This window comes from Peromyscus maniculatus, chromosome 11 (assembly GCF_049852395.1).
Source record: "Peromyscus maniculatus bairdii isolate BWxNUB_F1_BW_parent chromosome 11, HU_Pman_BW_mat_3.1, whole genome shotgun sequence".
NCBI lineage: Eukaryota > Metazoa > Chordata > Mammalia > Rodentia > Cricetidae > Peromyscus > Peromyscus maniculatus.
Window position 1 is genome coordinate 87077517 of NC_134862.1, and position 14023 is coordinate 87091539.

The following is a 14023-nucleotide window of genomic DNA, read 5'->3' on the forward strand; positions in this document are numbered from 1 at the left end:
AGCGATGGCTCCCCCCCCCCCCCCCATCGACACCCCACCTTTCCCACTCGGGGCTTCATAGGCTCGTCCATTTCACCTGGCCACATGCTGCTTTGGGACTGATAAGCCGCGCGTAGCTAATGGCGACGATATTTTCCGCGGCACCTAGGCAGAATACAGATGTGGCTGCAGCCGGCATGTGCTGCCTGGAGGCTACCTGTCCCCCTAAGGTCCTCTGCAGATATGATCGCGTTGAAATTGGAAGTAGGAACGTAATGGAAACTTCCACAGTTTTTCAACATCTTCATTTTGACCTTCTCGCCTCGCTTTGGAGGCTGTGAAATATCCCGGGTGCACTGGCTGCGGAGGGTGCGGGGCGGGGGGTGGCTGCGCCAGGAAGGCACAGAAGGTTCCAGCAGGAAGACAAGATGGGGGGCGTTGCCCCAGGATTCCAGCACCCCAGTTGTTGTCTTCTGTCCCCCCTCTTTGCTTATCCATGTGTCAGATGGAAGACAGCGGCTAGGAAAGCCCGAAATGTCTCCCTGTCCCCGCCTAGCCCAAGGCCAGGTCTTTCCGGGGTGCCGAGATGCCATTACACCACACGTGATCTCCGCGCCCGGCTGGTCCTGCAGGAGGCGTCTCGCGGGGTGTTAATTAAAGGTCACAACAAAATAGACCTGCCGGCTCACCAGAAGAAATGTCCTCCCGGGAAATGAAAAATGACACCCCGGAGCAGCCACGTGTGGAGCCCGGCGTACACCGGCTTCCTGAGCTCCGGGGCTCTGCGCGAGGTGGGGGTGGGGGACGGGAATCAGACAGAGGGCGACAGCTGGGGTGCTCTGGAGATCTCACAGGTCCGGGTGCTCACAGGCAAACGCGCAAGGGGCCGAGGGGACTGATCCCGGCCCGGAAGCCAGGGCCAGCTCGCGCCACACCCCCCTCTCCAGGCCCGCGCAGTCCTCCCGCGCGTGTGCGGCGCGGCCAATCCCTCAGTTTCCCCAGCCCGGCAGCTGCGCGCTGGGTCCCTGGCTCACCTGTGCCTGTCTCGGGAGGTTTCCCCATCACTAACAGGGGCTTGGGCCGGAGGGGGGGCGGGGGCTGAAGGCTCCCCGGTGCTCAGGCCGGGGATCCGGGGGAGAAGGACCCCTTGGCCGGCTGGGGCTGAGAGGGCGATTCAAGGAAAGGTTTGCCAGGCAGGTCTGGGAGAACAAAGGGCGGGGGGTTGGCCCCGGCCTGTTTGCGGACTTGTTTGTGACTCAATCCGTTTGCACGGCGTTTCAAAGGCAGACCTGCACGCCTTGCCAGGAAGAGACGAGCTCCCGGCCCCCCGGGAGGCCCGGGCGCCGCGTTTCCGCGCAGCTCGGCCGGCTTGGAGCTGCAGGCTCGCACCGCGGGTAGCCCCGGAGCCCCCGGCCGCGGGCCCCTCGCCAGCAACTTCCCCGCCCGGAGCCAGATTTACGACCCCACCCCCGCCCCGGCTGCGCCTGGCGATGCCAGGCCCGAGCGCCGCGCCGTAAATGGATCGCGGCGGGCGAGGCGGCGGCGGCGGCGGCGGCCGGGCGGGCTCCGAGGTGGCGGGGTCGCGGTTCCCTAGGCTCCGCGCTGCACCCGGGCGCACACGCGCGTCCTGACCCCGAGCTGCTCGCCGCCGCCGGCGCACAGCCGCCCTCTCCCTGCCCTGCGCGCAACTGTCAGGAGAAAACGGGCCGGCGCATATTGGCTCGGCGACACGCCGAGGCTCCTCCCCGAGTCTGGATCCTTATATTTTGGGAGAATTTCTTTGAACTCAGTTAGCGAGCTCGGGGGAAGGAGGCAAGTTCCCACCGCCGGCTCGGCTCGGCGAGGGCTCGCCCACCTTCCCTGCAGCCGCCCAGCGCCCTCGCGGTCCTCCTCCCTCTCGGCTCCGCTGGAGGAGAACGCGCTGGCCCGGCGGAGGAAAATGCCAGCGATCTGGATGTGACGGCGGAGAGAGGGCGCGTGGCTAGAGGAGGCAGAGAGATGAGGAAACCCATTATTTGAGAGCCACCAGCCGCTTCAACCCTCCCTGCAAATTGGTGCTATCACTTCTGGGGTCCATTTGCTTGCCTTCTTCCCAACCCCCCCATTAAGAATTCTTGACTTGAGGACCAACCCCTACCACGAGGGGGGACGCCTTCTGGGTTGGCAGACCTTTTGGATGTAGCGTTGTGGGAACATTTAGACCCTTTCCTCTGGAAGAGCCACCATGAATTCGGTAGCTGGAAATAAAGAGAGGCTTGCGGTCTCCACCAGGGGCAAGAAATACGGGGTAAGTTGTGGCGGCGTCCACGCGGAGATGCGTTCCCGGGGACCTATCGGGGCGGGTGTCCTCCGCTACCTGGGAACCGGCGGCGGGCTCATGGCCCCCCAGCTCTCGGGAGCACCGGCGTCTCCACGAGCGGCGGGGCCGTGCGTGCGTGGAGGCGGGTCTGCAGCTCGCCTGGCTCCCGGAATGTCTTCGGTCCTCGGTTCCTCCCTTTTCCTGCACCCTTAACTTTTGCAGTATTCCGGGACTTGGAGGCAGAGTTAAACCGAAGGGGAGCGTTTCCCAGGAATTCCTCTGCGGTTCCCTCGGCTCTCTGCCCGGGAACGGGGAGCCCCTTTCATTTACCTGCGGGACCCGGAGGGCTGTACCCGAATGAGTCAATACCCAGAAGTCACAATCAACCACCCCTTGGATATGGTGTTCCAGGACCGTGTGTGTAGCTAGGTTCTTGCTGGGGGGTGGGTACCGGGTTTGAAAGAGCGGGGCTTTGGATTTCTGGGTGTTCTCGCAGAAGCCCGAAGGACACCCAAACCTCCCAAGCCTTCCTGCCGACTGCAGGAGGAATGGAGGGGGACCTGCGCGCGGTCACCCTGGCGAGGGTGGGTGGGACACGACTCGTTTAAGGCCAGGTCACTTGAGGGATGGAGCTAGATGGAGGGCAGGTTCGCAGCAGTGCGAGCAGGACGGTTGCCCCCAGCCCTCCAGGCTCAGCTCGGGGACCGGTGGCCCCGCAGGGCCTGACGCTGCGTGTCTCTCCGGCAGGTGAATGAAGTGTGCTCTCCCACCAAGCCCGCCGCGCCCTTCTCCCCCGAGAGCTGGTACCGCAAGGCATACGAGGAGTCTCGCTCAGGGAGCCGGCCCACCCCCGAGGGCGCGGGTTCTGCGCTCGGCTCGTCGGGTACCCCGTCCCCGGGCTCGGGCACCTCGTCCCCGAGCTCCTTCACTGGCTCTCCGGGCCCCGCATCTCCGGGCATCGGTACCAGCTCGCCGGGCTCCCTGGGCGGCTCGCCGGGCTTCGGCACTGGATCCCCGGGCTCCGGCAGCGGCGGCGGCTCCTCCCCCGGCTCGGACCGCGGCGTCTGGTGCGAGAACTGCAATGCCCGCTTGGTGGAGCTGAAGAGGCAGGCTCTCAAGCTGCTGCTGCCGGGACCCCTCCCGGGCAAGGTGAGCCACTGAGGGGTGCTTTGCGAGGAGCTGCGCCCCAACCCTAAGATGCTGCCTCGGGGTGCCTGGGTGTGAGGCCCCTAGCTCTGCAACCGGCCTGGCGGCGCAGGGGAATGCCCCCAGAGGGTTTGCCTCGCTGTTTTCTCCCCTCCTGCCCGGCGATCCTGCAGTAGCATGCCAAAAGGGGCAGGCAGCAACAGTCAGCTGCTGGCAGTTGAGGGTTCCCATGGCTTATTTGTGGTGGCCCTACCTCCCAAGCACCACAGAAACACATTTTCCAAAGCCAGCATTTCTCCCTGAACACTCCATGCGTCTACGGGAGGAGGATTAAGAGGTGGGGCTCACTGTAAGCGCCAAGATGTATCCTGACCTGCGCGTGGGCTTATTTAATAAGCGCATTGGTTCCTCCATAGCAACCCTGTCTGCGTGGTGTGGCCGGCCAGGAGCCCCCAGAGCGGAACACAAAGCAGTTGTATTTGCACAGTTGGGTCCAAGTACTATCACATGATAATATTTACTCTTCCACTTCAAAGAGTTTTTATCAGTGGTTAGAGAGAAACAAGAAAACAGCGGATTGCTGTGAAGGCTGCCAACACTGCTCAATGGCATTTTCTGTGTTTTTTTTTTTTTTTTCTTTTTTTCTTTGTGTGTGTGTGTGTGTGTGTGTGTGTGTGTGTGTGTGTGTGTGTGTGTGTGTGTGTGACTTTTGAAATGAAATATTGTGATTCCGAATAGCGGCGCTTAGGAGTAACCACATCTGCTTGCCTCGTCTGCTTATCCATGCACACACATGGATGTTTTCTATACCCGGGTTCAATTACAGAGACACCCACAGACTGTTGTAAAATCTAGAATGTGAAAAAATCACCGCCAGGAGAATTGGTTTTATAAATCTAGAAGTTATCTCAAGAATAATTAACTCTGGGTTATTGTCAGTTTGGCATTTTTGTAGGTCAACCATTAATCTTCCAGGACACCCCACTACACTGCCCAGATTTAACACCTTTCCCCACCCACAGACTTATTTGCTGATTTTTTTTCCCACCAATATTCCTTGATTTCCCGCCCACTTCAAAGTACAGCCCTGAAGATAGCCGGTCCATGTGGAGGCCATCCTTGTCCACACGGAGCTCATCTTCTGATGGGCCCTCCGTCCATATTTATTCGCATCCATGTTAAGTGTTGCTAAAAACGGAGTGTAGAGCGGGGTGAAAGAGACTTGGCAACGTGGCGTAGATTTGAGAGATTCTGTGCTGGAGGTGACGGGGTCTGGCACTTGTAACCCTAATAAGTCGCAGGCCACCAAAATTATCTCAGGACATTCTTGAGGGTGCATGCTCAGGAGGGGTTCTTTGTGTTGTTGTTTTGGACTGTGCTAAAGTAAAGAAGCTCCTATCCTGAGAAGGAGAAGGGGTGAAGTAACGCGGACAGGAAGAAACAAAGGTTGACGCTTAACTGCATGCTTGGTGATTTATGGGGTTGTGTGTGCGATAGACTCGGCCTTTGTTTTCGTTGAAGCCACGTGAAAAATTCATTTCACACTGCTTAAGAGGCAGTGCCATATATGCGCTGATTTTATTTACTGGCCGTAATAAAAGTGATACTGAGAAACTGATCCTATTAGAGGGAGGTGATGGCTCCAGATGCAGTATTGGATGTGCCAAGCATTAGCGCTCTACTGATCCAGGGGCATCGAGAGGAAAGCCGCGAGTCACTGACTGAGTGCACATTTGAACATCATATACAGTTGCCTGGGTGGCATCAAGACACAGATGGCATTGGGTACAAGGGCGCTTGCAGGCCTTAGCCAGGGATAAGAATATGCTTTGGGGCTAGCTCATTGCTAGTAAGTGAGCTATGAGCTATGGAGCCTTAATATCAACTAACCGCGGATTGTGTTTGAGAATGATAACTTTAGGGATGTGCATATATGTTAGGCACCACCACCCTCTAATTAGATGCAATTTCTGTAGCATCTGTGCAGCATTTTAATCAAACAAATGCTGTGTTCTCTAGTACCCTCTGCATGGTGGGCCCTGTCCAGCGGAGACAAGGCATTTCTTCTCAGTGCTGGATTTATGAGCAAACTGTGGACCTCCACCCTGCAGGCACTGAAGGGGTTAAGTTTCAGTAGAACAAGGGATGTCATTGTGACCTCCAACATGTAATTCGCCCTGGAGAACAAGAGTCTGGGAAGATAAAGACTTGGTTTTGAGGGATAATTAGTAAAAATCATCTTCGTAATTCACTTAAGATGCTTAACTGTATTTGGGGAATATTTTCTCAAATAGAGTATTAAACTGTATTGGGTGGTATGAAAAGCCTTCCACATAGTCACTCCAAAGTCAAAGCTAGAAGAGCATGCCCTGAAACCTGTTACTTCAGGATGGGTTTGGTTATGGTTCTTTTTGCACCACTAATTTATTTTGCACCACTAATTTATTTTGCAATATTAGTGAGTCAGTTTTCTCATTTTTTCCAATGCAATATTTTACATTAATTCTTTATGATTTCATCTTATTTTTTGATTTTCCCATTAACACAGCAGTGAAAAAACCATGATTCAGATTGTTGGATGCCACTAGGCAAGGTTTGTGCCTTGCCTCCGTTCTTCAGAGAAAGATACAAGGTTGACAGGCATCTGTGGGAGAATATCCTTGAGATTTACGGTGTATAGAACTTGAGGTTTTGGTTGAAAGGTGCTGCCCACGTTCAGGCTTTTATTTGATGTGTTCCCTTCTTTGTCACTGCGCTGTCTCGTGACTTTCCTCCCTGTGCCCATTTTCAGGTAGCAAGCTCCATTGAGTTCCCCTCAGTTGATTTTGAGGACAGTTGGGTGAGGAGAAGTGATGAAGTGTTGGACAGTCTCTGCAGGGACATCTGATTGTCGTCCCCCCCCCCCCCATATTGAAGATTGGCTGGGGTGCTGCAGGAGTTACCACCTGAGTCTGAGCATTCCTGAGAGTTGTGTGGCCACTGGAGGACTGGGTTTCAGTATAGCTCAGTTATGTGGCCATTAGAAGACAGGGCTTCAGGGCAGGCCAGTTGTGTGGCCACTGGAGGACAGGGCTCAGGGTAGACCATTATGCGGCATGGATGTTGCTGGGTAACCGGGTAAGTGGTAGTGTTGACAGAGACAAGAAGTGCAGAGAGGATGGTGATGGGTAGCAATTTGAATTTTCTAGAGAGGAGATCAAGAGCAGAGGCAGAGTCAGCCATCAAACAGATGGTTGCTGGTTATTTCAAGACCCTGGTCGTGACAACTCTGCTCTGAATTCCTTTTCCCCGTAGCAACTTACCTGGGCAAGGAGATGTGTGTTCCTGGTGTCAGGTCGTAAAGCCTTCTGACTGACTTTTATTACCTCAGGAGGAAAATGCTTGCCAGTTTATATCCTTTCTCTTTTAGCGTTGTTGCTTAAGTGGAAGTGCTCGGATAAAACAAGAGAGTGGGGTTGTGGGAACGTGTTGGGACTTCAAGTGAGGACTGTTCGCTCCCTCACTGTCGCGTTTCACTGTGTAAATATAAAACATTTCCTGAGTGGTGATGAGTGTGCCTTTCCTGTTGTATAGACAGGCAAGGCATTGAGCCAGAAAGACGGGCCAAGGAATGAATTTCTCCCTTTTTTGAGCTAACCTAGATCATTCTGATAGCTGTGACGGAACTTTTGAATCGACTGTGGAAAGCCCACGAAACACCAGCCTGAAGAAATTCCCTGGAGTAAGCGTGAATGCTCCAGGTTGGGCGAAGGTTATCCGACATCTGCTCATTTCCATACCAATAAAAGAAAATCTCCTTTTAGGTAAAAGGAAGGTCCAGAGCTATGGTCCTATCTGACTTTTTTTTTTTCCTCAGTCACATATTCTGAGTCCATCTATGCCCCAGAAATATCAGCAAGATTAGCCAGACGCCCTGAGAAGGGTGGCTGGAAATCACAGAGATGAAAGAAAAGAATGTGTGTGCTAGGGTTAAAAACACCAAACGTGGGCTCGAAATAGCCAGAGCCCATGGAAGTCTAGACTTGGGGAGATATAAATAAATATTTCTGTATTTTACCAGTTCCAAAAGAGGAAGGAGTATGAAAAATAACTCTATTCAAAAGTCCACCCAAACGCTGTGGTGGTAGTATAATGTATAGATAAAATAGAACTTACATTTAAAATATTTACTAACTATGAAGGAATTCCGGCCAAAACTCCATTACTCTAAGAACACATCTTTAAAAAGCATCTTTAGAAAATTTTTCATTTTGAAAGTATTTTAAACATGTTTCCCTACTGGGGGCTGGAGAGATGGCTCAGCATTTAAGAGGATGGGGGTTCAATTCCCAGCACCCTCATGATGGCTCACAACCTTCTCTAACTCCAGTTCCAGGGACTCCAACCCTCTTCTGGCCTCTGTAGGCACAAGGCATGTAAATGGTGCATACATACATGCAGTTCTTTTTCCTTATTTTCAAACATGTATACAGTGAAATATGATCTTATCTACCTCCCATTACCCTTCAGCTCCTTCCCTCCCCTCCCCCGACATAATCCCATCTCAAATTCATGTCCTCTTGATTTTTGACATTCACTGTGTTTGGTCAGTGTCGCCCACATGTGCATGGGTGTAGCCATCCAACAGAGCACTGGAAATCTACCAGTGACCACAGTCTCGAAAGAAAGCAAAGACTAATTCGCCCTTCCCCAGCAGCCATCCACTGCCAGCAGCTGCTCAGAATGGGGGGGGGGCCTTGGGAGCCCCGAGATCATCTACCCCAGCTGATGCCTGAAGTTCGAGTGTCTTGATCTTGTGTAGGTCTTGTGCAGGTAACCACAGCTGCTGTGAGTCCATGATTGTGACAGCCATGCCATCTCTGGGAGAGAGTATGTCACAGCGACCTTCCTCATCCTCTGGCTCTTTGAAATAAAAGAACATAACGGCAGTAATGAAAAATATCCTACAGCATTTATCATTTAAAACTTCTGAGCCGCCGGGCGGTGGTGGCGCACGCCTTTAATCCCAGCACTCGGGAGGCAGAGCCAGGCGGATCTCTGTGAGTTCGAGGCCAGCCTGGGCTACCAAGTGAGTTCCAGGAAAGGCGCAAAGCTACACAGAGAAATCCAGTCTCGAAAAACCAAAAAAAAAAAAAAAAAAAAAAACAAACAAACAAAAAAACAAAAACAAAAAAAAAAAAACACTTCTGAGCCATCTCCAGGGTTTATAAAAATGTTCCCAGGAGACAGATGAGTGGTGATTTCTTCCTCAACTACATTTTGTTTTGCCAGACTTTTAAGTGTGGAACCAGCATGGTCAGTTTTTGCAGTGATTTAAATTGTTTGAAAAACTCCCTGATCGGTAATCATTTCTTACCCACTCCTGATGGACAAGATGATCGCATTAGAAATGGGATTTTCTTTTTAAATGGCTGAGGCTAGTAGTTTGGCAGTGTTTGGAATGGTTAGGTCAATTAAAATTGAGGTCATATCAGTTCGTTAGGTCTTCGGATTGTGCTGGACAATCAGCTAATAACATGACAACAAGAGCCATGATGAATGATGGACAGTTATTGTCTCTGTGTGCCGAGCACTGTGCTGAGATTACAGACAGACAGTCTCATATAGCAAAATAAAGATGTGTGTGATTTCTTTGTCTTGGAGTTATAGGTGCTTATTGTGGCGATTTTAGTTACATACACACACACACACACACACACCCCACAGAGAATAGGGGAATTCGAGTTCCCTTTCCCTCTCCAGCCCTTGAGGGTCACTGTTAGAATAACAAGTGAAGGGTTGCTGCTTGAGAATGTTGAAGTTTTCTGGGCTTTCAGATGGCAACTTTGTCCTCAGGGACCAGGAAGATGCAAATCCACAACTCTGTCGAGATCCTGAGGAACTATTTGAGTTGGGGCATCATGGGCCTGGAGAAGTTATGTTAAAGTACTTGGAGAAGTAATCCCTCTGTCTACCTTCACCCTGTTGATCTGCCGAGGCTCCATCCTGACCCAAGAAAAGGAGCCTAGAGCTGGACACTCAGGGCCACATACGTGGAGCGCCAGCCTTCCCTGCCGCTCGCTCTGATCCTCCACGATTCCAAGCCAGCTAGGGATGTAGGCTCTCCTATCCGTTTTCGGTATCATTTTACCCCTGTCTGCTCCTAGACACCCTTCCTTTCCTTATAACCTATTGAGTGGAACCATTGGGTCTAGGAGGACCATGTGGAATGAGTGCTCAGGTGATCTTTCTCTCTGCTGGGCACCAGTTGGAGGAGCCCATCTTTATGTGCACTGGTAGAGATGCCAAAGCGTGGGATACATTTGTGTTCCTGAGTTACGTTTGGAATATTTATCAAAATATCATGTCAGTTTGTATTGGGCTGTTGTCTTTGGACCTTCTCCAGAACTCCTCTGAAGAAAAATGGCCCTTAAATCCGGAGTAGAAAGGCATCTATCACACAGGAATTCTCTTTATTTCCTTATTTATTTATTTATTTATTTATTTATTTATTTATTTATTTATTTATTTATTTATTTAGGTTTTTTTGAGACAGGGTTTCTCCATGTGGATCTTACTCTGTAGACCAGGCTGGCCTCAAACTCACAGAGATCCACCTGGCTCTGCCTCCCAAGTGCTGGGGTCAAAGGCGTGCGCCACCACCGCCCGGCTAATTTTTATTCTTTTTGTTTTTGAAAAAGTGCTTCATGCAGTCCAGGTCAGTCTTGAACCCACTATGTAGCTAAGGACTACCCCACCAAACAGTAAGACACATTGCCAAGCTTTCTTCTTCTCCTTCTCCTTCTCCTTCTCCTTCTCCTTCTCCTTCTCTTTCTTCTTCTTCTTCTTCTGCTTCTTCTTCTTCTTCTTCTTCTTCTTCTTCTTCTTCTTCTTCTCCTCCTCCTCCTCCTCCTCCTCCTCCTTCTAATAATAATAATAATAATAATAATAATAATAATAATTAATAATAATAAAAACAGTGTAGAATTGGTACATAGGAAACAGAAAAATATACAATATAAAGTCCAGGAAAAGACCCAAGTACAACTGAAAATTTGGTTTATTATAGTAGTGGCATCTTAAATCAGTGGTAGGACAATAGGTGTTTTGATAAAAGTTTGGGGACAACTGCATGGATGGCTATTTAGGAAAATATAAAATTGATCTATACTGTTCATTATACACCCAGAAGATTACCCAGTGGGCCAGAGAGCTAAACACTAACTACTATATAACTACTATATAATCTCAGCACTTTACAAGGAAACGTATTCAGTAGTTCCCATTTTATTTGCTTTGTGTTGTGTCCGTGTGTGGGTGTGGTTGAGGGTCAGAGGTCAGTGTTTGGTGTCTTCCTTAACCTCCCTTCTACTTAATTTTTGAGCCAGGGTCTTTCTATCCAAAGCTTATCAGTTCTCGACTGACATTGGCCAGCAAACCCCAGGACCCTTCTGCCTCTGCCTCCCCAGGCCTGGGATTGCAGGCCCAGGCCACTGGGCCTGGATGTTTACATGGGTGTTGGGATCAGACTCAGCTCTGTGGGTGTGCTTGTGTGGCAGCATCCTACTGACTGAGCCATCTCCCTAACTCCACTGCATTTTTTTTTAAACTAAGGAATAGGTGTCATAATCTGCCAAGTACATTTAATGCAAATTATCATCATTGATTTCTTAGTGATGAGCTGTCCTTGAATTCCTGTTATAAAGTCTGTTTAGTCATAGTGCATTCAAAAATGCTGCCGGATTCAATTTGATAATATATTATTTATTGTTTTTTCTTTGATATGCATATACCAATAGTCAGTTCTGATTCTTATTCATGTACCAGTACAGTATCATAGCACATTATAAATAAAACATGAAAAATATTAAAATTCCTGCCTGGAGCAATACACAGTGTGCTGTTAGAAGACAGACACCGTGAGAGTCACACTGTAGCGTATCAAGAGCAGAACCTGAATTATACAGGGAGCTTAGGGGAAGGGGGTGGAAATGACTTTAGGAAGGTGAGCTGGATATGAACATACTGAAGCAGAGATGTTCCAGGTAGAGGGAAGGGCGTGAGGAGATTGTGCATGCCAAGTACACTGGAGAACTTGAGTGATGCATTGTTACCCTATCACTCTGTGTGTGTGTGTGTGTGTGTGTGTGTGTGTGTGTGTGTGTGTGTGTGTAACAGGCTGGGGAAGTGTTAGGGAGGGAATAGGAACCCTTGTGAGAAAAAGAGTCGGGACTTTCTCTGTAGGCAGGGGGCAGTCATTAGAAGGTGTCCAGGAGAGGATTGAAATATCAGTTGTGGACTGTGAGAGAGGGTGGATTGAGACAGTGTCCTGGAGTCCCATTAGGGGATCCCTCACAGTGGTGTGAGTGACATCAGGTAGGCTGAATTGAAGTGATAGCAATATAAATGAAATGTTAGAAGGAGCTGACCGATACTATGTAGAAATCCATGATGGAGGGGTGCTGATAGAAGGGACAGGAAATGTTCATTCTCCGTTCATCAGATGGAGAATACAGGCATAGAGATTTTGCTAATGGGGGTGGAAATGGCTATGTGCAACAGAATTAGTTTGAGTTCTTTAGAGCTTGAGAGTCAATGGTCCAGTGGGTCCAGCTGGGGCCTCTAGTATGGCTTTGGAGGTGGAGGCATGGATCTGGGAGTTGTCACCATGAAGAAGGTGGTGGAATGCACAGATGGTGTGACCACCATGGATATGAGACATATGAGCAAATTGAGCATGAAACGTAAGCATTGGTACTGAGTGGACAGGAAGCCCAAGTGATCAGGAAAACAGACCAGGTCAGAAAAAAAGGAGCCAAAACAAACAAACAAACAAACAAAAAACCCAAAAAACAAGATGGGGGAACATATGGCATCATGGAAACCAAACAGTAGGGGTTTTGGGGACCAGGATGACGGTAAGCCCAGAACCTTGAAGGAATCTAGAGGCACCTGAAGGTCCATGGAGTTGGCCATGAGGAGGTGATTGGAAATCTTGGCTTGAAGAGTTTCTGGTATCTTGGAAAAAGGTTGTCAATGTGTCTAATAGCAGATGGAGAGCTGGCACTGTCTGAGGCAACTCCACTGTGAGGTTTTGAGGGGTGCCATTCCTGATGCTTTTATACATTAAAATGAAGACCTGGGACCAGTAGGTTTGGTACAAAACCAGGCTTACTTGGTTGTGACCAGGAGAAAGCTGGTTTTTTGTTTTTGTTTTTTGAACTTGGTAGTTCTCCGTCCAATAGTGTATTGGTAGGATGCTGCCGTTCAGCTTGTAGTGAGGGGTGAGTGATTGTGAGATAATGTTGTACCATTACTTGATGTTGTTATACCAATGACTTTCCAGGAAGAGTTGAATTCAGTGAAAACCAATTTCCTTCCACTATCCATCCCTCCTTCCCTTCTGTTGATAATGGCCTGACACCAAAATGGAGAAAAGAGAAACAGCGTTGGAGAAAATGGAACCATTCATCTCCTTTTCCATTTCTTCATCTCCAAGTCAATAACGCTGCTCATACGTATTCATCATTCTGGAGGTGTCTATCTCCCAGAACGCTTCAGGTTGATGAAGGTGGCCACTCCTTTTAGCCCAGTTGCCATGAATATGGATTGGGAATCTTTGTCACAGATGGAAATCCCTTCCTTGAGAGCCCCCAGCTCTGAGCCCCCCGGGGGGAAGCACAAGAGTGGCTTTTGGCATTTCAGGCCCTGGGGAATAAAGGAGAACTGATTTCCTTCAGTGGCTGTGCACGCCGTGTGCAGATCTGCGCGGCACCAGGAACTCGGCTTATCTGCTTTCCAATCCAGTTTTATCTTTCTCGGACAGTGTTCTTTGCAGTTCTACTTTGCTGATTCTGTCTCATTGATTCCAGCCAGACCCTGTGAAGACGGCTGGAAATAGAGACGGCGCCCTCCCCCCTTGGCACCATTTTCTGCCCTGGTGGCAGCTGTGAGTCAGAGTGGACAAGGAAGGCAGGGTGCTTGTAAACCCTAATGTAAAGGGAGGGCATGCTCCGAACGACACAGACTGGGAGGCTCTGGGCAGAGCTAGAGCCTGCCGGGACTGTATCTGAGGGTGTCTAGCACGTCACAGACTAGGGTGCCGTTCCTGCAATTGTCATTCATCATTCCCGATTGCTGATCAGTACCGTGGCTCCCCACATAGCATGCTTCTCAGGTCTTTGATGGTTCTCTCTCTCTCTCTCTCTCTCTCTCTCTCTCTCTCTCTCTCTCTCTCTCTCTCTCACACACACACACACACACACTTCTGTTTTTGTTATTTTGTTTGAAACCATGAGCTGCGAATAACAAAGCTGAAACCTGCTTTTCAAAATATAGATTTTAGTTTAATGATTCTTTCATCTCATTTGAGTGATGTCTGCGATTTGTAATTGCTTAATGGAAGAATTTTTCCCCCTAGGCTAACGCTTAGGGTGTTGAGGGGTGTGTGTGTGTGTGTGTGTGTGTGTGTGTGTGTGTGTGTGTGTGTGTGTCAGAGAGAGGGAGAGAGAGAGAGAGAGAGAGAGAGAGAGAGAGAGAGAGAGAGAGAGAGAGAGAGAGATTTTAATCAGCAGTGATGAGAAGCTATGCATTTCTTTTTTGGGGGGGGGTTTTGAGACA

At 49.9% G+C, this 14023-nt stretch overlaps 1 protein-coding gene across 1 annotated transcript in view; it reads left to right on the forward strand.

The window, feature by feature from the left end:
- The first annotated feature begins 1623 nt into the window (after positions 1–1623).
- Kif26b (kinesin family member 26B) overlaps positions 1624–14023 on the forward strand; it is a 430200-nt gene continuing 417800 nt past the window's right edge. The window contains exons 1-2 of the mRNA XM_006974208.4: positions 1624–2266; positions 3026–3427. Of these exons, the coding sequence (XP_006974270.3) occupies positions 2204–2266; positions 3026–3427 (465 nt within the window). The 5' untranslated portion in view covers positions 1624–2203. The remainder of the gene's footprint in view (positions 2267–3025; positions 3428–14023) is intronic.